At 40.1% G+C, this 21334-nt stretch overlaps 1 protein-coding gene across 3 annotated transcripts in view; it reads left to right on the top strand.

Annotated features, from left to right (window-relative positions):
• MACROD2 (mono-ADP ribosylhydrolase 2) overlaps nt 1-21334 on the top strand; it is a 2318987-nt gene that overhangs the window by 2178268 nt on the left and 119385 nt on the right. For all 3 annotated transcript variants that reach the window (XM_044928284.2, XM_025264700.3, XM_025264701.3), the window contains exon 13: nt 2486-2554. In XM_044928284.2, coding sequence (XP_044784219.2) covers nt 2486-2554 — 69 coding nt within the window. The remainder of the gene's footprint in view (nt 1-2485; nt 2555-21334) is intronic.

The raw sequence follows: 21334 nt of genomic DNA, 5'->3' as shown, positions 1-21334 counted from the left end.
GTAAGAACTGATTCTGTTAGAACTACAAGGGGAAGCCAATGGAAGGCTTTTAGTAGTGAGGGAGCATAGTCAGTTTTAACTAGCTCACTCTTGCCTGTGAATGAAAATGAGTCAAAAGAGCCAGAGTGAGACCAGCTGAAAGACGGTAGCAGGAAAGTAGTGATGGGCGGTTCCTGGAAATGCAGACAAAATGGACTGACTGCTGTGTTTTCATCCCAGAGGCAGAGGTGGCAGGAGGTACTGATGCTTAGATACAGGGCATGGGAACCCAGGCTACATCCTAGGCTTTTAGCATCAGTAACTATGTGGATGATGGTGCCACTGACTAGTGTATGAAAGACTGGCCACAGGACACAGTTTTTGTTAATAGAGTGGATAGTTTGGATTTGGCCATGGTAAATCCAGGAGGACTCTCAGCCATATGGGATGTCAAGAAGCCAGTTAGATATATGAGTATGGATTTCTAGGGAGAGATGTGGACCAGAAATATAGGCATGGGTGTCGCTGGTGTAGAAATGCTACTTACAGCCACCTGACTTAGTGAGATTCACGGGAGAGAACATGTAAATAAGGAGAAGAGTCGGGCCTGGGATAGATACCATGGCATCTAGATATGTGGCAACAAGGGAGAAGGAACAGCTGCAGCAGGAAAGTATTTCAGAAAGAACGGAGTAGACTCTGAGATGCTACTGAGAAGTCAAGGAAGATAAGAAAGGAAAAATGACCCTTGGATTTGGCAGTGAGGTCACTGACACCTTTAAGAAGAGAATACTGCAAGGAGGAAGGAAGCCAATTGGAGTGCGTTACAGAGAGACTGTGAGAGGAGGAAGTCTGCTATCTCGGGTTGCCTTGAAGGGAAGCAGAGAACTGGGATGATGAGACATTGAAGGAGAGTTGATTATGTTTAGTCTGTTCTTTTGTTTTTCATAGGAGTTTGTCACCTAACCAAAGAAAGTGATTCATCTCCCATTATCTCCCTACTAAAAATGTTTATTCTCTGTTCTGGTAGAAATGTGACCTGAAGGTGATAGTCATGTACATTACAGACAAAGGATATGCTGGAAAAAATATCTGGTTAGCCTTTATTTTGTTGAGAGTATAGATATTTGTTAATTGCTCACAGAATAATATTAATACTATGTCTAAGATTCAGTTTAATAAGTGTATCTGTAAAGTTTTATTGTAAAGGCATTACCAAGGTAGCCACTTTTTTACTTTGTGTGGAAAAATTGATCTTTTTTTGAGATATTCAACACTTTATTATAAAATAGATTTTTGTTAGATTCTTTTGCTCAGCTGTGAGTTTCCCTGGTGGCTCAAACAGTAAAGAATCTAACTGCAATGCAGAAGACCTAAGTTGGATCCCGAGGTTGGGAAGATGCCCTGGAGAAGGGAATGGCTACCCACTCCAGAGGACTTCATATGTGGCGCTAGTGGTAAAGAACCCGCCTGCCAGTGCAGAAGACATAAGAGACACGAGTTCGATCCCTGGGTTGGAAAGATCCCCTGGAGGAGGAAATGGCAACCCACTCCAGTATTCTAACTTGGAGAATCCCATGGGCAGAGCAGCCTGTTGGGCTACAGTCCACAGGGTTGCAAAGAGTCAGACATAACTGATCAACTAACACACGTTTGCCCAGCTGTAGGCTAATATAAATGTCCTGAGCATGCATGTGTGTGTGTGTGCGTGTGTGTGTGTGTTGTCATGTGTTTTTGAGTTATCTTTAGTTTTATAACCTCGTTACTGCATGAAAAAATGTATACATTCCTTTTCCATTTGTCAAGTATTAACCATTCCAAATGATTTTGGTAATCCTTCCCATCTTAAATTTACTATTTTAGTGTTAGTAAGTTAGTTACTATTCTGCAGGCCAAGTGGAGTGAGTCCCTGGAGTGCTGAAGTCCTAAATAGAAAGACCAGTTCTGATGAGATTAATTGCTGCTGTGCTTGGCGGGGAAGGGGCAGCGCAGGACAGGGACCTCCAGGTTCCTTAGTCCCCACCCTGTGCTCGACTGACATGAAATCACCAAGCAGCTTTTGGTGCTTTGTGACAAACGCTCGCCTTCTCCCGGGCCTCTGCACCGACACCCGTCAGACGCGCCCCCTGCAGCCTGCAGCATGGTGTAATGGGACGAGGCGCGGTGCTAAGGAAATCCAGACTTTAAACACACGCACAGAAAAGCACTTTGTAGAAACTTGCAACACTTTACTAAGAAAACTAGCCTACCATTGTTCTAGAGGCAAGGGAAGAAACAAAAGGCCAAAGCGTAACAGTCCCAGTCTTCTTCACCGAAACACAGTTCTAATTCATTGGGCTCAGTCATAGAGGAGGGTCACAGACCCGAGCCCCTCCAAAGACCATTCAGTGTCTGAGAGCGTGAAACGGGCTCCTGCGTCCTTCGGTGGAGTGGGAGGCTAAGGTGGGCAGGGCAGCACCCACCTCACAGTACGGACTCTGAGACAGTGTCTCTCTCTGCCTTACAGATGGCACCGGCACTGCTTCGGCGCCCAGCCCTTCTTCAGAGGAAGCAGTTGAAGTCTGTAAAGATGAAGGTATGAGACCACTTACCCATCTAAAAATCTGTGCAAACCTAGAAAACCATCTGGATTTTGTTTGTTTGGGGAAAATGAAATAGTGAGCAAATCCATCCAATCCTCTTTAAGCATGACTATTTCCAACACAAATATCCAACCTGCTCTATTTTATTCCATATCTACCCTTTTCAGAATTTGTATATCCATTTGTTCCTCTAACAGTAACTGTTCATGAAACAACAGGATGATTGGGAAAATTATGTTTAAAGAAGATGTTTATTTGAAACAACAGAGGGAGGCTGTTTACAGCTACTTGTCAGGAATGGGTTCGTTTGAGAATCACCTACCAGAGAACACCATTATCTAGACAGAATAAAGAAATGTTTGAAAGGCATCCTTGAGAATAAATCTTTGACAAGAGCATCATTCCTCATTCTATGGACAGTTAGTATGAGAAAATGTTGCTGACCCAAGTATCTTTAAAAGAAGAAAAAAGGAAAAGAAAAATTTATGTAGGTTCTAAGAGAAAATTTGGGGGAGAAATTGCAGGGACATTCATGTGCAGATAACACAGTTTTTAAACAGATAACACAGTATTACCTAAAGGAAAATGAAATTGTCATTTCTCCCCCCTGTGATTAATTGTCCCCACACACAAAAAGTAATATTTTAAATCTGTAATTGACAACTACTAAAAACTCTCTGAATGGTAGATGAGATTGTTGTACAAATGGGCATCTGCTAAACCATATGACCTCCTTGGAACTTTTAGATTAATATGCTGAATGCGTTTCTTCAGTTTGGAGTGATAAGAAAATAAATCTGTGTGTAAGATTGATATTATCTAGTCCTGGAATAGGAGAAGGCAATGGCACCCCACTCCAGTACTGTTGCCCGGAAAATCCCATGGACGGAGGAGCCTGGTAGGCTGCAGTCCATGGGGTCGCTAAGAGTTAGACACGACTGAGTGACTTCACTTTCACTTTCCACTTTCATGCATTGGAGAAGGAAATGGCAACCCACTCCAGTGTTCTTGCCTGGAGAATCCCACGGACGGAGAAGCCTGGTAGGCTGCAGTCCATGGGGTCGCACAAAGTCGGACACGACTGAAGCGACTTGGCAGGCAGTCCTGGAATCAATGTTTAGAAAATCAAAGTTGTCTTAAAAATAACACTCAACTGTTTACATGATTCATTTCATCTCATGTTGCCTGTAAACGGTTTTTATAAGTGAGACATCCTGTGTAGGAAGGGTAGTTGCTAAGACTGTGAGCTCTGGGGCCAGATGCTTGAGGCCTAGATCCTGTCTCTGGCACTAGCAACCTATGTAGCCTTTCATAAGGAACTCTAGTACTTAGCAAGGAATTAATATGTCATCACAGGTAGTTAACTTATCTGTGGTTCAGTTTTCTCCTCCATAGAATGGAGAATTACCTCCCAGAATACAGCAATACATGCCCATTGCGCAAACTGTTCCCCTGGTGCCTACGCAGGGTGGATTCCCCAGGAGACTAGGGAGCTAACCTTTATTAGGGAGGGCTCTTGGAATCAACACTTGTGAAAGGAAAGCATGCAAAACTGGATAAAGAAATTGAACTGCAAGGCGTTCTCAACCGAAGCCGCAGCCAGGCTGAAGATGGCGTGACGGTTCTGAGACGTCCAGCTGGGGTGTGGGAGTCTGGCTCTTAAAAGCTCCCACTGAGGAGTCACCTGTCACTGGCTCCCAGGGGAATGGGCTGTGGTCTTGGATGAAGCCTCTCTCTTCTGGTCAGATGATCCTAGAAGCTTGAGAAGAGATGAGGGCCGCCTACGACTAGAAGAGGAAGCTCTTTCTTCCTGAAGGGGGATCCTGTGGACCAAGACAGCATCCACTGTTCTGTTACTTTTGCTGGTCTTTTTCTAGTTCCTTGTCTTTTTTCTTTTTTTAATGACTCCCTTGGCATCTCCCTTTATACTACTCAAATATGTGTTTTTTGGTTGTTGTTCTATGTTTGTTTTTTGGGTTTTTTGTGCTCGGCTTTCTTTACACCATGTGGGCTTTGTCTATCTGTGGTGTGTGGGGGGCTTCTCTGGCGGTGCACAGGCTTAGTTGCTCCGAGGCATGTGGGGTTTTAGTTCCCCAACCAGGAATCGAACCCCCATCCTCTGTATTTCCCTGTGTCTCCTACATCTCCCACATTGGCAAGCAGATTCTTTACTACCGAGCCACCTGAGAAGCCCTCCCAATCATTCAGCCTGTGATAAAAAAAATGTTAAATGTCTTGAAGTAGAATAGCAGAGTTTTAGGAAACAAGAGGAATAGTCTAATTTAAGTGATTCAAACTGAGATTTTTCCTGTGGAGTTGTTTGGTTTGGAGATGTCACACCTTTACAGAAATGCACCGCGATGTTTCTTCATGCTTTTAGGATCTCACACCATTAATTGCTCATGCCAGGATCAGTTTCTCAGAACAATTTTATATGTTTCTTTTTTTTACACGAAATTTTTAATGGTGGTAACTCCAATGAGTTCTGAAATGTATCACAAATGCCAGTTCCTAATAAGACTGAATGTGAAGTTTGGGGGATTCTTTTACTGAAATTGTTAATATCCATTAACCCCTATATCTAAGGAAAAGAATTTTGAAGTGCACATTTACATGTGACCCAGTTTCCATTAAAATTAGAATATACAGGTTATGATTTTTGCCTTTTTTCTGAAATAGCAGGTATTTATGGAAGACCACTATTTTAACTGATTATCATTCCAATGCTTAGACTAAGCGTCTATTGCTTATAGAACTGCAAGTGTTGGAAATATTACATAGTTTAGCTTGATTGATAGAGACATGGCTTAGAATGAAAAAAAAAATGAATTTGCCATTGAGATCCTCCAAGATTGAGGTCGTGATGAGGTGAAAAGGCATTCATATGTGTTGAGAATTCATCTCAAATACTCACTGTCATGTTGCATGCAGAAATATATCTCCTTGGTGATGTCTGGGCTATTTATGATCTCTGCAGCTATAACACTGCTTATAAAAATGCTTATTACACTCTCCAGTTTAAGTGCAGAGCATTTTGCTGACCATAGGTTCTCAAGGAGCCCCTGTTCTTGTCTTTGTTTCTAGGCTTTGCTTCTAACCCAGCATCTTCTTCTTAGGTCTTGGAATCACCAATATTATGGACTAACCTTTTTTTTAGTATCCTTTCCAGTATAATTCTCAGAAATTTTGAGCCTTGTCAGTTATTTTTAGCTTGGCTTATTGGTTGGCTGGCTTTATATTTGTTATAATTTTGGCTCCCACAGGAATCTCAATGTCTTAGAGTGCAAAGACTAAAAATAAACAATAAACTGAGCAGGCTAATGTCACTTGGTTTGGAAGATAAGATTTTTTTTTTTTAATTAAAACAGGTATGTGGAAGCAGAATAATTTCAAGAGGAAACATCTTTGGGGATGTCTTCTAGGTCTGTGATTTTGTTCAAGTATTCTAGACACATTTCCCACCAGGTTCTGAGAATGGATACTTATGGCCCATTTATCCTGTGGAACTGCTAACCGTCCAAACCGCTAACAGAAGGAGGTACAACTCATAGATCAAGAGCTAGATTCTGAGTTCCAGACGGAGGACACCTGTTCCCAGGGACTCATCCCAGCCCTTGGGTGGGCAGTGGTTGAGCTGGGAGGATGAGACGTGAGGAGGAGGAATACGGATGAATAATTCATCCATACGGGGTGGATGCAACAGCCAGGACTGAATAGAAATGAACTCCAAGTTAAAGAAAGCTGAGAAAATATCTGTCAGTTGATAGGAGCTCTGAGGTCATTTATAAAACAGGGCACGCACTTGTCTATTGGCAGATTTCTTTCTTTACTGGTAAAAATATTCCAGTGATTGATTTAATGGTAGTTTACAATTTAAATCCTTAAATACAAACCCAAGAGTACAAATGTTAAGGCTATTTAAGTTAGCAAATACAGAGGCAATCAGATGAAGGGGAGTGTAAACCCAGGATTAAAGTGAGCATTAGGAATATCAAGTACTCTGGTTGAAATTGCTACGTCATCATCATCATTATTTAAGATATAGTCAGTCTGCTTAACTCAAGGAGAATTCTCTGTTCTGTTAACTCTTAATAGATCATCCTCACTTGCAGCCAAGGTGAAGGCACCTTATTAGGGGGACAAATGCTGTTTAAACACATTTTGATTCTCCTATCTTATTTCTTTTTGTTGTTGTTTAGTCACTAAGTTGTGTCCCACTCTTTGTGACCCCATGGACTGTAACCCGCCAGGCTCCTCTGTCCACAGGATTCTCCAGGCAAGAATACTGGAGTGGGTTGTCATTTCCTTCTCCAGGTGATCTTCCCAACCTAGGGATCAAACTGGCATCTCCTGCATTGGCAAGTGGATTCATTTACCACTGAACCACCTGGAAAGCCCATCTTATTTCTTAATCAGTACCCAATTTGAACATGAAGGTCAGCTAGACTAAACCATATGCTCATCATATGAACAAAATCAACTAATGCTCAGGTACACACACTCGAGCTCGTATTCCTTTGGAGCTCTGAGTAAGTCACATCATTGCTGTCTGCTGTTTATGAAGTGGGATGTCACTTGGCAAAGGACACCTTAACCCTGAATCTAGTTTCAGGCCTCCTAGCAGTCAGAATTTCCATAGGATGGGGGAAGGCTTGAGAAAGAGTCAAACTTGCCAAAGAAGACAGCAGAGAAAGGGTTGGGTTATGTGTGAGGAATTGTATTTAGGTGAAGTGAAGTGAAAGTCACTCAGTCGTGTCTGACTCTTTGCGACCCCATGGATTATACAGTCCATGGAATTCTCCAGGCCAGAATACTGGAGTGGGTAGCCTTTTCTTTCTCCAGGGGATCTTCCCAACCCAGGGTTCAAACCCAGGTCTCCTGCATTGCAGGCGGATTCTTTACCAGCTGAGCCACAAGGGAAGCCTAAGACATGAGCATAAATGCTCCCAACCACGAGTAGCTGTAAGCCTCCAGAATCTGTTTCTATTCCTTGTCTACACATTGGAGAGAAACAATACACTGGGCCACCCATGAAGCTCCCCTCAGACTTCTCTCATCTGATTTTCCTTAGTCCTTTCCCTGTTCTTGGAATCCCCTCTCACCCTGCTTAGCATCCTCCCCATGACCCACCACAGCAGGACAGAGCTGTTCCCCTACCCTAGATATGCGCCGATGGAAGTCTGTAGACACCACACACCTCTGGGCTATCACTCTTGAATGGTGAGAGTCTGAAGTGTGGAATGAGAGCCGTTGCCCTCTGGTAGTTCAGTGAAGAGGAAGGAGCTAAGACAAATGGAGTGTCTCCTGGACTCAGTTCAGTTCAGTTCAGTGGCTCAGTCCTGTCCTACTCTTTGTGACCCCATGAATCGCAGCACGCCAGGCCTCCCTGTCCATCACCAACTCCCAGAGTTCACTCAAACTCCTGTCCGTCAAGTCAGTGATGCCATCCAGCCATCTGATCCTCTGTTGTCCCCTTCTCCTCCTGCCCCCAATCCCTCCCAGCATCAGAGTCTTTTCCAATGAGTCAACTCTTCGCATGGGGTGGCCAAAGTACTGGAGTTTCAGCTTTAGCATCATTCCTTCCAAAGAACACCCAGGACTGATGTTTTTAGAAGGGATTGGTTGGATCTCCTTGCAGTCCAAGGGACTCTCAAGAGTCTTCTCCAACACCACAGTTCAAAAGCATCAATTCTTCGGCGCTCAGCTTTCTTCACAGTCCAACTCTCACATCCATACATGACCACTGGAAAAACCACAGTCTTGACTAGATGGACCTTTGTTGGCAAAGTAATGTCTCTGCTTTTCAATATGCTATCTAGGTTGGTCATAACTTTCCTTCCAAGGAGCAAGCATCTTTTAATTTCATGGGTGCAATCACCATCTGCAGTGATTTTGGAGCCCCCAAAAAATAAAGTCTGACACTGTTTCCCCATATATTTCCCATGAAGTGATGGGACTAGATGCCATGATCTTCATTTTATGAATGTTGAGCTTTAAGCCAACTTTTTCACTCTCCTCTTTCACCTTCATCAAGAGGCTTTTTAGTTCCTCTTCACTTTCTGCCGTAAGAGTGGTGTCATCTGCATATCTGAGGTTATTGATATTTCTCACAGCAGTCTTGATTCCAACTTGTGTTTCTTCCAGCCCAGCGTTTCTCATGATGTACTCTGCATATAAGTTAAATAAGCAGGGTGACAATATACAGCCTTGACATACTTCTTTCCCTATGTGGAACCAGTCTGTTGTTCCATGTCCAGTTCTAACTGTTGCTTCCTGACCTGCATACAGGTTTCTCAAGAGGCAGGTCAGGTGGTCTGGTATTCCCGTCTCTTTCAGAATTTTCCACAGTTTATTGTGATCCACACAGTCAAAGGCTTTGGCATAGTCAATAAAGCAGAAATAGATGTTTTTTCTGGAACTCTCTTGCTTTTTCGATGATCCAGCGGATGTTGGCAATTTGATCTCTGGTTCCTCTGCCTTTTCTAAAACCAGCCTGAAAATCTGGAAGTTCACAGTTCATGTATTGCCGCAGTGCTTTACATTTCTGTACAATCTATTTTTCATTTCACAAAAAGGTAACCTGAGAGAAAGGAGAGAATGAAAGGTGTGCATGGGATTGGAGAGAGAAGAACTAATACTTTAACAATATTAACTCCCATGGCAGATACTTACATGATCTTACATAACCCTCAAAAATGATAGTATCTTATTCTATATGTTTTAGCACTTATTTTTCTACTGGAAAGCATAATGCATATTTATTGAAAAGTATTTTTGAATGCAGAAAAGTATCAAAGGTAACAAAGGCATATAATCATTTTCATTTCGGAGATTAAATTGTAAAAAAAAAAGTTTGTTTTTCAGTTAGCGACATACCCTGAACATTTTCCCATGTCTTTAGGCATACTTTTTATTGGAGGCATAATATTTCATCATATGGTTGTCCCATAATTTACATAGCCAGTGTCCTAATGTTAGATTATTTAGTTATTTACAATCTCTCTCTCTCTTATAAATAATACAGAAGTGCAGTATTTATATTTTAGATAAATCTGGATGTGTATCTATGATCAGTTCCTCAGGATAAAATCTTGACTTTGAGTTGATTTACCAGGGAAAAGATTAAGATATTTTTTATTGCTTACCTTTATCTTCTTATTTTAAAAGTAATGTGTGTTTATTCAATGAAAAAATAAGCAAAAAAAGAAATGAAAAAATTACTCATAATGTCAATCCTGAGAAATAAACATATTAGTATGCTGGTATATAAACTTCCTGTCCTTTTCTAGGCTAACACACACACACACATATATATATGAAGGTTTTTTTTTTTTTTTTGGAGGGGGAGTATTCTGCAATGCATACCATTTTGAAGTTGTCTTTTAAATATAACAAGACTGTGAAATTTTTTCCAAGTCTTTTGATAGTCTAATATCATTTAATTGTATTAATAATTCCAATGAGCAAAAGTCTATAATTTAATTACCCAGGCTCCATTTTGAGTCATTTCTTTGGTTTCAGTTTTAAATTCTATACTAGCCAGGACATTCTTTTAACTTGGTAAATGTTCATGATCATTCCTGTAAGGAAATTCAAATAAATGAAAAAATGCATACAAATCTTAATTTTTTTTTACAATGAATAGAATGTGTTCCTTTTTTTTATTTTTAAAGTAATATATGTTCATTATAGAAAATTCAAATAATTAATGGGAGTGTTTAAGGAATAGAGTAAAAACACATGACCAATACAACATTGTAAAGCAATTATCCTCCAATTGAAAATAAATTAAAAAAAAAGAGTTAAGACTTTAAAAAAATGAATAAAAACACATATGTAGTCACAGCTTCTTGAGACAACTACCATTTGCATTCTGAGGGCCATTTCTTCATGCATCACTTTCTGAATATTTGCAACCACGTAAAATTTTGTATAAATCAGTTATATAATGTGTGATTCTAATATCATTTTCCTTTTATCTTGTTTGCTAACTTTCCACCTTCCAGATATTCAGAAAGTAAAGCATGCTGATTAAGAATCTAGTCTCTGAACTCAACTCCCAGAGTCCAGATTCCAGCTCTCCTCTGAGCTCTGTGACTCAGGACAAATTATTTAATCTCTGTGCACCTCGGTTTCCTCATATGTAAAATGGGAATGATGACACCTCCATCATAGGATATTGAACATTAAAACAAGTCAACCCCCTTAAACATGTCAAAGAATGTCTGATACACAGTAGGAGGCACAAAATTTTTAGCCATTGTTAAATATATGTGCTTATTTTCTAAAAAATATGTCATATTCTATGCACTTGTTACAGACAGCAAAACTTTGTGGAAACCGCTTGTAGTCATTTGTGTAAATCTAATTCATCCATTTTAAAGCTCATGTGTAATCCATAGCTTGGATACACTATAGTTTATTCGACCATTATCCTATGATGAGCAAGCACTTTCTTCCCACTTTATTGCCGTACACACAATGCTGCAATAGATGTCTTTGCCCATATATCTTTACAAGAAGTGCTTTTATTTGCATGGGAAAAATTCCAAAGCATGCATTCTCCCTTGAGGAGTATAAGTTTTTAATAGATATTGCCAAAGGGCTTTCTCAGAAGACTATAAGAATTAGTATTTCTAGCAGCAATCATTATTTTTGTTATTCCTAATTTTCGCCTGTTCAGTGGGTATAAAGTAATAACTCATGACATTTAAGATGTCAGTATTACTATTCTGATTTTGCAGGTAACTGAGGCTCAGAAAGTTTGAGTGACTGGTCCAGTTACCCAAAAGATAGTCAGAATTTGGAAACCAAATCTGCCTGAACCCCAAACCCAGGCTTCTTCAGTGCCACCATGCTGCTTTGCAAATTGTGCTTCTGGAGAAAGGGATATCCATGCCTGAGGGAAGTAGGATGCGGTGGGAGGGCGCGTGGGGAAATGGGGCCCAGGCTAGGCTAGCAGGGTGCTGAGGCTGAGGCGACCGCAGAGACCAGCCTGCTTGGCCCACGTCACAGCCCTGACCCTCATCATGGCCTTGGTCCCAAGCTGAGTGACCGTCTTACTCAGGAATGAGGACACAGACACCTCCGGCTATGGACCCCACCAGATATGAAGCTCAGACCTCTTTCTGTATGGTCTGGTTTATGCTCCCTCATACCCCACAGGGACCTGCTCTGCAGCCCAGCTCACTTACCCATCATCCCCCAAACCTCACTGGCCTGCTGTATTCCACCACATTCTGCTACATCTGCTCATCCAGGATTCACTCCCAGTATCTTGCCTTAGTCTTGCACTTCACTGTTCCCTTCCTGTCTTACTCTTTCTCTCCCTCCCTCTGTCCTTTCCTTATTTCCATCAGATTATCTGAGCCAACATTTCAAGGACAGGAATCAATTCATATAATACAGGGCAGTTGCTGGAGGGTGAGGACGAGATCCACATTTTCATCTTTCTTGATTTCTCCTCTCCCTATTACATTTCATCTCATACAAGAGGGAACTGTCTTTTCGCCTGTTTCTTGTAAATCTGTATAAAAATTATCATGTGCCTTATATCAATATAATATACATGACATGTCCAACTCACTAGTATGTTAATATCTTGAAATCAGATATCAGATCTCATTCATTTTCATGTTTCAGAACCAACACAGTGACCTGTGCATAGGAGGTCCTCAATATCGGATATAGAACCTATCACAGACAAGGGCCACTTATAATTCTCCTAATGTCATGGCCACTTTACCAGAATGATTTTTACTATTATCGAGGCTCTTATTAGAGCAAGTTCCCTTTCAGAATCCTCCTGTTTGAAGAAGTGAATTTTCCCTAAATGTTGTAAGAACACAAAATTCAAGCCATGGACTTCCTTGTTTCACTTTCAGACTTGGATACCCTTATCCTGTAAAAGAACAAGATAAACTTCTAAATGGTGAATGTATATAGATTATTTCCAATGAGTGAGGCTAGTTATTTATGCCTAATTTATGATAAGGCTTTTCAGATAAGCACTTCAAATGCTTTGATTAAATATGTTTAAAATCAGATTAAAATTGGTCAAAGTAGATAAAAACACTTATCTACTTTTTGGTATTTAAATTTTATTTATCTCCCATTTGGTATAGTTTAAAAATATACTTATATTTTAATATACACATAATTTAAAATACATACAGGAATTGGAAGGCAAGTAACAGTTGCCATCCAATCACATTTTCACGTATGTTTTTTTCTCTTACAAATTAAATGTGACTGTAATTATATATTTATAGCAGTCAATTCAGTCATGTGATCTCTTGGGTGTATTCTAAAGATTTGGTGAGTGAGGCTTGGAAACAAAATTATCCCAGACTAGGTCATGGAAATTAACTGTCCAACACACAATTTTGGATCAAACTGTTGCTCCTAATGGGTCTAAATTAAGACAAGCATCCCTGTAATCTATTTTCAGATTCACTGGCCTAATTTTTAAGCTCTTTGGGGCAAGTCATGTAGACTTATAAGCCAAATAAGTTTATTTTGGATTCACATCGCCACCCTTGGGTAACTTTTTTAGGTTGTGCCTCAGTTTTCTCCTCTGTAAAATGGGGATAATAATAGTATTTATATCACAGAGTTGTGAAACTAAAAGTGTTTGTAATAGCTGCTCAAACATAGTAAACTTTCAGCAGGTGTTGACTTTTTTTTTTTTTTTACAATTACTGTAATTAAGTGTATGTGTTGGCTTTAGAATTCTAACTACTCCAATTAGGACTCCTATATCTCATTGCATCCTCACCAGATCTATTGACCTGTGTAAAGTTAAAGAAGCTCAACTGCAGGTGCTAGTCAAAACACACAGCAACAGCTGTGGCTCGGTCCCTGCCCATCAAGGTGAAGCTGCTCTGGTCCATCGTCCTGGCAGGCACCTGCTGGATATTGAAAACAACTGGAGTAAGCGAGGCAGACAGGCGGGAACACTTCAAACTCTCTCTAGCCCCCATTCACCAAGAAGGATTTGATAGCTGGGTAACCTGGATTGAATGCCACTCGTAGAGTTTCCCTTTGTTCCTTCTGTGGCTGCTTCTACTTACTCTGCTTTAGTCTTTTACCAAAAAAAAAAAAAAAATCTAAAATGGAAGGTCTGTACATCCATATTTTAGGATGCTTTTGTCAACATGGCCTAATAAGGGTAATCATACATCTTTACAGCAAGCACTCTTGGGAGTGATGAGGGTGCTGTTAATAATTATACCAAGACAAGCAATCACACTGGGACCAGAGGAACCAAAATGTGTGCTCGTCCCACCAAAAATGCAGTCTTTTCTGTCAACAAATCGAAATCATAATATCACTCACACATATTCAAGCATTTTTGTTGAACTTTGACTCATAAAAATGTACTGTTCTTAGAGTATACTTTTTGTCACTTTCTTGTTAATTAGTTTAAAAAATAATATTTGGAGTAACTCCTTAAAGATATACCATAAAAGGTATATTCCTAGACAGTCTGAATAAATCAAGAGCATCTGCTAAGAGCAGTCTATTTTTCTTTTCTGTGTATTCTTTATCGAAGTATAGCTGATTGACAACATTGTGTTAATTTCTGTCATACAACAAAGTAATTCAGTTTTGTATACATATATACAATTTTTTTTCTATTCTTTGCCATTATGGTTTGTCACGGGATATTGAATATAGTTCCCGTGCTATAGCGTAGGACCTTGGTAATCCATTCTACGGTTTCATCTGAGAATCTCAAACTCCATCCCTCTCCCAGGCCCCCTCCTGCTTGGCAGCCACGTCTGTTCTCTACATCTGTGGGTCTGTTCTACTTTGTAGATAAGTCCATTGGTGTAATATTACAAATTCCACATACAAGTGGTATCAGATGGCATTTGTCTTCCTCTTTCTGACTCATTAGTATTTGTCCTTCCACGTTGCTGCCGGTGGCGTTACTTCATTCTTTCTAAGGCTGAGCCGTGTTCCACTCTGTATGTGTGTATGTACCACATCTTTATCCATTCGCCTGTGGATTGACATTTAGGATGTTAATAAGTGTTAGTAAATTATATAAATAATTTTATTTATATAAATAATAAATTTATATAAATAAAAGCTATTCTTGCCTGGAGAACTCCACGGACAGAGGAGCCTGGTGGGTTACAGTCCATGGGGTCACAAACAGTCAGACATTCAGCAGTCAAAACAGTCTAGAAACCACAAATTTAGACAAGGTAGTTTCAACATTGGAGGTCTTTTCAGAGCCTTAAACATGCTGACATGCATTGAGAAACTCAGGATAGACTGAAGCATGTAGCATTTCTCATTTTAATTAACCAAATTTTTTTTTAAAGTTCTTTTGTTTGTCCTTTTTATCATATATAAACCCTTTTAATCCAACAAATTATAGTTTGGAAGACAATCTCATATCCTATCCAGAAGAATTAAACCATATAAAGTTTTGCTTTTGATAAATTGCAATCGTTATTATAATGAAAGATAAGCACTAGTAAAATAACTTGAAAAATGGAGCTTGAGTTTCCTAAATTCATGGCAACACAGTGTTTTTGAAGGAATATTCAGAAAATGTAGCCTCAGTTTTTGACAGTAGATTCCATAAGCAAAAATGTGTATCTGCCTCATCCCTAATGACGTTTTGTTGTCATCTGTCCTTTCCACCACTGTTCCCAAGGTGGGGATATTTACTGAGAGAGAGGCAGAGAATGTCTCAGAACTGCTGCTTTGTTAAGACAAAAAAAAAAAAAAAAAGAATAACTGACTAGCCAGTGGCAAAGACTGAAATATCTTTTTAATCAAGTGTAAAGACAAGGTCTCCTAACAAACATTGATAGCATTTAGCAGAAACTTTTCTCTTTCATTTAACAGTTAGCTTTCTTTCTCATCCAGCAAGCAACAGTAACACTCACATACACATCTGTGCATACACAAAACCACACACATATGCATACACTCAGACACTGTTTTAGACCCAAAATGAATCTGCGAGACAACATTTCTCCCAGCTTGTGCTATGATTTATAATGCTTTTGTGATATTGGGAGACTCATAAAGATCTAAGTCTTTCAAGAGACATGTTTTTCAACAGCCGTTAGATTGCTTCAGTTTACCTAAACTATCCATAAATGTTTTCAATGCCAACCACATTCTGAGGCAGAGTCATTACTAAATGTTCACTCAGTGTGTATGCTCAGGTGCTCAGCCGTGTCTGACTCTTTGCGACCCCATGGACTGTAGCCTACTCGAAGACTGTCCATGAGATTGCCCTGCCAAGAATACTGGAGTGGGCTGCCATTTCCTCCTCCAGGGGATCTCCCTGAGGGACTGAACCCGCGTCTCCTGCATTGCAGAAGGAGGTGATGGTCCACGCTCAGAAGGAAAAATATTTTTATCTTTTTTCCTTCGAGGAATCATATTATGTGATCTGATAAGATATAATAGAATCTTGGCAGTTAGAATTATACTTAAAAAGTCAGAGCATTAAGAGGTTGGTATTAACATGTTTGTGCGTGAGTGTGTTAGTCACTCAGTCATGTCCAATTCTTAGCGACCTCATGGAATGTAGGCCTCCAGGTTCCTCTGTTCATAGAATTCTCTAGGCAAGGATACTGGAGTGGGTAGCCATTCTCTTCTCCAGGGGCTTGTCCCGACCCAGGGATTGAACCCGGGTCTCCTGCATTGCAGGCGAATGCTTTACCATCAGAGCCACCAGGGAAGCCCAATATATATAAAATAGATAACCAGCAAGGACCTACTATATAGCACAGGAAACTAGACGCAGTATTTTTAATAACCTATAAGGGAAAAGAATCTGAAAAAAGTGGTTTGTGTATATATATATATATAGAGAGAGAGAGAGAGAGAGAGAGAGATCTGAATCACTGTGCTGTACATCTTGTACATCTGAAACTAATACAACATTGTTAATCAACTATACTTGAATAAAAAAAATTCAGGGCATATGGTCACCATATGAACCATAGTGAGTTTCTTTTTACTTGATGAAAAAAAGGCAAACCATAGGGTAGGAAGCATGGTTCAGAGAGAGAACCGTTACATAGGAGGGGAAAGGATGAGTGGAGATGTAAGAAAGTAAAAGACCCTAGGGCCAACTGACATTCCCAAGCAAAGCAAAATGAGCCCACTGCTTCTTGAATTCTTGTAATACTTTCATGTTTCCCCCAAAGTTAAATGCAAACATAACTACAACATATAAGATGTAACATTACCGACTACACCTGCCTCTCCATTCTTAGCTTAAAGAACCCTCTTGCCCCCACTATGGCTCCATCTCATCACAGCCTTTTCTGACCAACTTTTTAGGTATAGCGGCTCCTCCACTCAATGGCTGTCCAAGCCCCTTGTAATTAATCCATAACACTTACAGTAATCTGTAACTGTGGACACCTCTCTTTCCTTTGGCATCCTTACTTTTTCCCAGCTCCCTCTACTATAACTCAGTTTCCATGGAAGGAGGACAACATGTACATTGTCCATCATCTTATCTTCTAGTGAGTCATACAAAGTCTGGCCTTCAGAAAGTACCAATTAAAATATATTTCAGTACAGTTCAGTTCAGTTCAGTCACTCAGTCGTGTCTGATTTTTTGTGACCCCATGGACTACAGCACAGCAGGCCTCCCTGTCCATCGCCAGCTCCCAGACTTTACCCAAACTCATGTCCATTGAGTTGGTGATGCCATCCAACCATCTCATCCTCTGTCATCCCCTTCTCCTCCTGCCTTCAATCTTTCCCAACATCAAGGACTTTTGAAATGAGTCACCCTTCACATCAGGTGGCCAAAGTATTGGAGTTTCAGCTTCAACATCAGTCCTTCCAATGCACACCCAGGACTGATCTCCTTTAGGATGGACTGGTTGGATCTCCTTGCAGTCCAAGGGACTCTAAAGAGTCTTCTCCAACACCACCATTCAAAAGCATCAAATCCTTGGTGCTCAGCTTTCTTTATAGTCTAATTCTCAAATCCATACATGACCATTGGAAAAACCATAGCTTTGACTAGATGGACCTTTGTTGACAAAGTAATGTCTGCTTTTTAATTTGCTGTCTAGGTTGGACATAGCTTTCCTTCCAAGGAGTAAGCGTCTTTTAATTTCATGGCTGCAATCACCATCTGCAGTAATTTTGGAGCCCCCAAAAATAAACTCAGCCACTGTTTCCACTGTTTCCCCATCTATTTGCCATGAAGTGATGGGACTGGATGCCATGATCTTAGTTTTCTGAATGTTGAGCTTTAAGCCAACTTTTTCACTCTCCTCTTTCACTTTGATCAAGAGGCTTTTTAGTTCCTCTTCACTTTCTGACATAAAGGTGGTGTCAACTGCATAACTGAGGTTATTAATATTTCTCCAGGCAATCTTGATTCCAGCTTTTGCTTCATCCAGCCCAGCGTTTCTCATCATGTACTCTGCATATAAGTTAAATAAGCAAGGTGACAACATACAGCCTTGACGTAATCCTTTTCCTATTTGGAACCAGTCTGTTGTTCCATGTCCAGTTCTAACTGTTGCTTCCTGACCTGCACACAGATTTCTCAGGAGGCAGGTCAGGTGGTCTGGTATTCCCATCTCTTTCAGAATTTTACACAGTTTGTTGTGATCCACACTATCAAAGGCTTTGGCATAGTCAATAAAGCAGAAATAGATGTTTTTCTGGAATTCTCTTGCTTTTTCTATGATCCAGCGGATGTTGGCAATTTTATCTCTGATTCCTCTGCCTTTTCTAAAACCAGCTTGAACATCTGGAAGTTCATGGTTCACATATTGCTGAAGCCTGGCTTGGAGAATTTTGAGCATTACTTTACTAGCATCTGAGATGAGTGCAATTGTGCAGTAGTTTGAGCATTCTTTGGCATTGCCTTTCTTTGGGATTGGAATGAAACTGACCTTTTCCAGTCCTGTGGCCATTGCTGAGTTTTCCAAATTTGCTGATATATTGAGTGCAGCACTTTCACAGCATCATCTTTTAGCATTTGAAATAGCTCAACTGGAATTCCATCACCTCTACTAGCTTTGTTCATAGTGAAACTTTCTAAGGCCCACTTGACTTCACATTCCAGGATGTCTGGCTTTAGGTGAGTGATTATCTAGGTCATGAGGATCTTTTTTGTATAGTTCTTTTGTGTATTCTTGCCACCTCTTCTTAATATCTTCTACTTCTGTTAGGTCCCTACCATTTCTGTCCTTTATCGAGCCCATCTTTGCATGAAATGTTCCCTTGGTATCTCTAATTTTCTTGAAGAGATCTCTAGTCTTTCTGATTCTATTGTTTTCCTCTATTTCTTTGCATTGATCGCTGAGGAAGGCTTTCTTATCTCTCTTTGCTATTCTTTGGAACTCTGCATTCAAATGGGTGTATCTTTCCTTTTCTCTTTTGCTTTTGCTTCTCTTCTTTTCACAGCTATTTGTAAGGCCTCCACAGACAGCCATTTTGCTTGTTTGCATTTCTTTTTCTTGGGGATGATCTTGATCCCTGTCTCCTGTACAATGTCAGGAACCTCCATACATAGTTCTTCAGGCATTCTATCTATCAGATCTAGTCCCTCACATCTATTTCTCATTTTCACTGTATAGTCATAAGGGATTTGATTTAGGTCATACCTGAATGGTCTAGTGGTTTTCTCCACTTTCTTCAATTTCAGTCTGAATTGTGGCAATAAGAGTTCATGATCTGAGCCACAGTCAGCTCCCAGTCTTGTTTTTGCTGACTGTATTGAGCTTCTCCATATATGGCTGCAAAGAATATAATCAGTCTGATTTGGTGTTGACTATCTGGTGATGTCCATGTGTAGAGTCTTCTCTTGTGTTTTTGAAAGTATTTAAATTTAAAAATTTAAAAGCACCAATAAAAATGGTATTATGGTCATCAACTGATATTTGCTGTATTCTAACTCTTTGTAAGACCTTCTGCAAGAGGAAGAAGATAACATTGCTCTTGGCCTTCAAGAAATTTACAATTGAGATGGAAAAATGAGACCTACAGGCATGTGCTGCATAACAAATATCAGTCATAATGATACTAGTTGCAACTAAATTTATCTAATCCCTATTATCCATTAGATTCTATTCTAAATACTTTACATGTTTTCATTCATTCCATGCTCATCTATGAGATGAGTTATCACCCCACTTTACAGACAAGGAAAGTAAAGCATGGAGCAATAAGGATGTGGTCAGAGGCCACTTGACTAGGATGTGCCACAGCTAACAGACCAGACAGAGTGACAAGTACAAAAGGGAAGATACACAGGAACACGTTAAAGGATCTTGGGGGCTAGGAGCATCTCTGGTGTGGGGTTATCTGTGCCATGTGGGTAGAGAATAGGACTTTTGAGCTGGAATCTGAAAGCTGCACAGATGTTATAGAGCAGAAATAAGCAGTTGTGGTTGGGTGGAATAGCATCCCTGAACAGTCGGACGTAGGACATCAAAAAACCTATTTTCTGTTCAACAAATAGATTCACTTGGCCTTAGTGATAGGTCCATTCATCTACCTAGTAATGCATTGCTAAGGTAGAGCCCTGATTATCAAGAACTCTGAGTGCCAAGCTAAGAAATTTGGGTCAAATCAACAAAAAGCAAAAATTTTCAACTCTTGGATGCTGTTTGGGTATAAGTAAGTGTGATAGTTGTTGCAAATTTATCATTCTCTTTCTCCCTCTAATTCCTTCTCAGAAAATCCTCTCTGATTATACCTAATTAGGCTTTTCTTCTCCTTATCCATCGCTATCAGCATGTGTAGATGCTTCACTATATGCCAAATTAGATTTTCCAGTTTCTGACAGACCGTGCTTTGCAAGCTGCAATTTCCCATCTTCATAACTCCGGCCTTCAAATAAACATGTGTTTGATTATTTGTGTAAGTCAAGCTCATACTCAATTCTCTAAAACAGCACTGTCTGATAGAAATAAGTGAGAGCCACATATATAACTTTAAATTTTCTAATAGTAACATTAAGGAAGAAAAAAAAGGTGAAAACAATTTTAATAATCTATTTAACCAGTATATCCAAAATATAATAATTTCAATGTGTAGTCAATATTAAAATATTGTTGAAATATGGTTTATTCTTTTCTCAGAAACTTACTGACATAGTTCTCTATTACAAAAAGAACTGATACTCTGCCACTCACCCTAGTCCCACTGCAGGAATATTTAAAGTACCGGTATGCTTTTTTGAAATTATGTATTTATCAATTATGAGGCTGCACCAGGTCTTAGCTGCAGCAGGCGGCATCTCCATCTTCCTGGCGGCATATGGGATCTTTAGTTGTGACATGTGACATCTAGTTCTCTGACCAGGGATCTTCAGTGGATCTCGAAGTCTTAGCCACTGGACCACCAGGGAAGTCTGCTGAAATGTTCTTTTTCTTTTTTTAATCTTCTGGGCTCACCGCATGGCTTGTGGACTCTTAGTTCTCAACCAGGGATCAAGCTGCAGTGGGGGGATGGGGTCTTAACCTCTGGACCACCAGGGAAGACCCATGAAGTGCTTATTGGTACATGGTATTTGGCAAACAGTTACTTAACTCCTTTCCTAGCCAATGTGATGGTATTTGGAGATGGGCTCTTTGAGAGGTAATTGGGGTTATATTAAGTCATGAGGGTGGGTCCCTTCATAATGCGATTCTTGTTCAGTCACTAGGTCACATCCAACTCTTTGCAACCTCATGACTGCAGCATGCCAGGCTCGTCTGTCCTTCACTGTCTCCCAGAGTTTGCTCGAATTCATGTCCAGCATGTCGGTGATGCTA

The sequence above is a fragment of the Bubalus bubalis genome, chromosome 14, assembly GCF_019923935.1.
Source record: "Bubalus bubalis isolate 160015118507 breed Murrah chromosome 14, NDDB_SH_1, whole genome shotgun sequence".
Lineage (NCBI taxonomy): Eukaryota > Metazoa > Chordata > Mammalia > Artiodactyla > Bovidae > Bubalus > Bubalus bubalis.
This window is presented reverse-complemented; position numbering and strand designations above follow the sequence as displayed.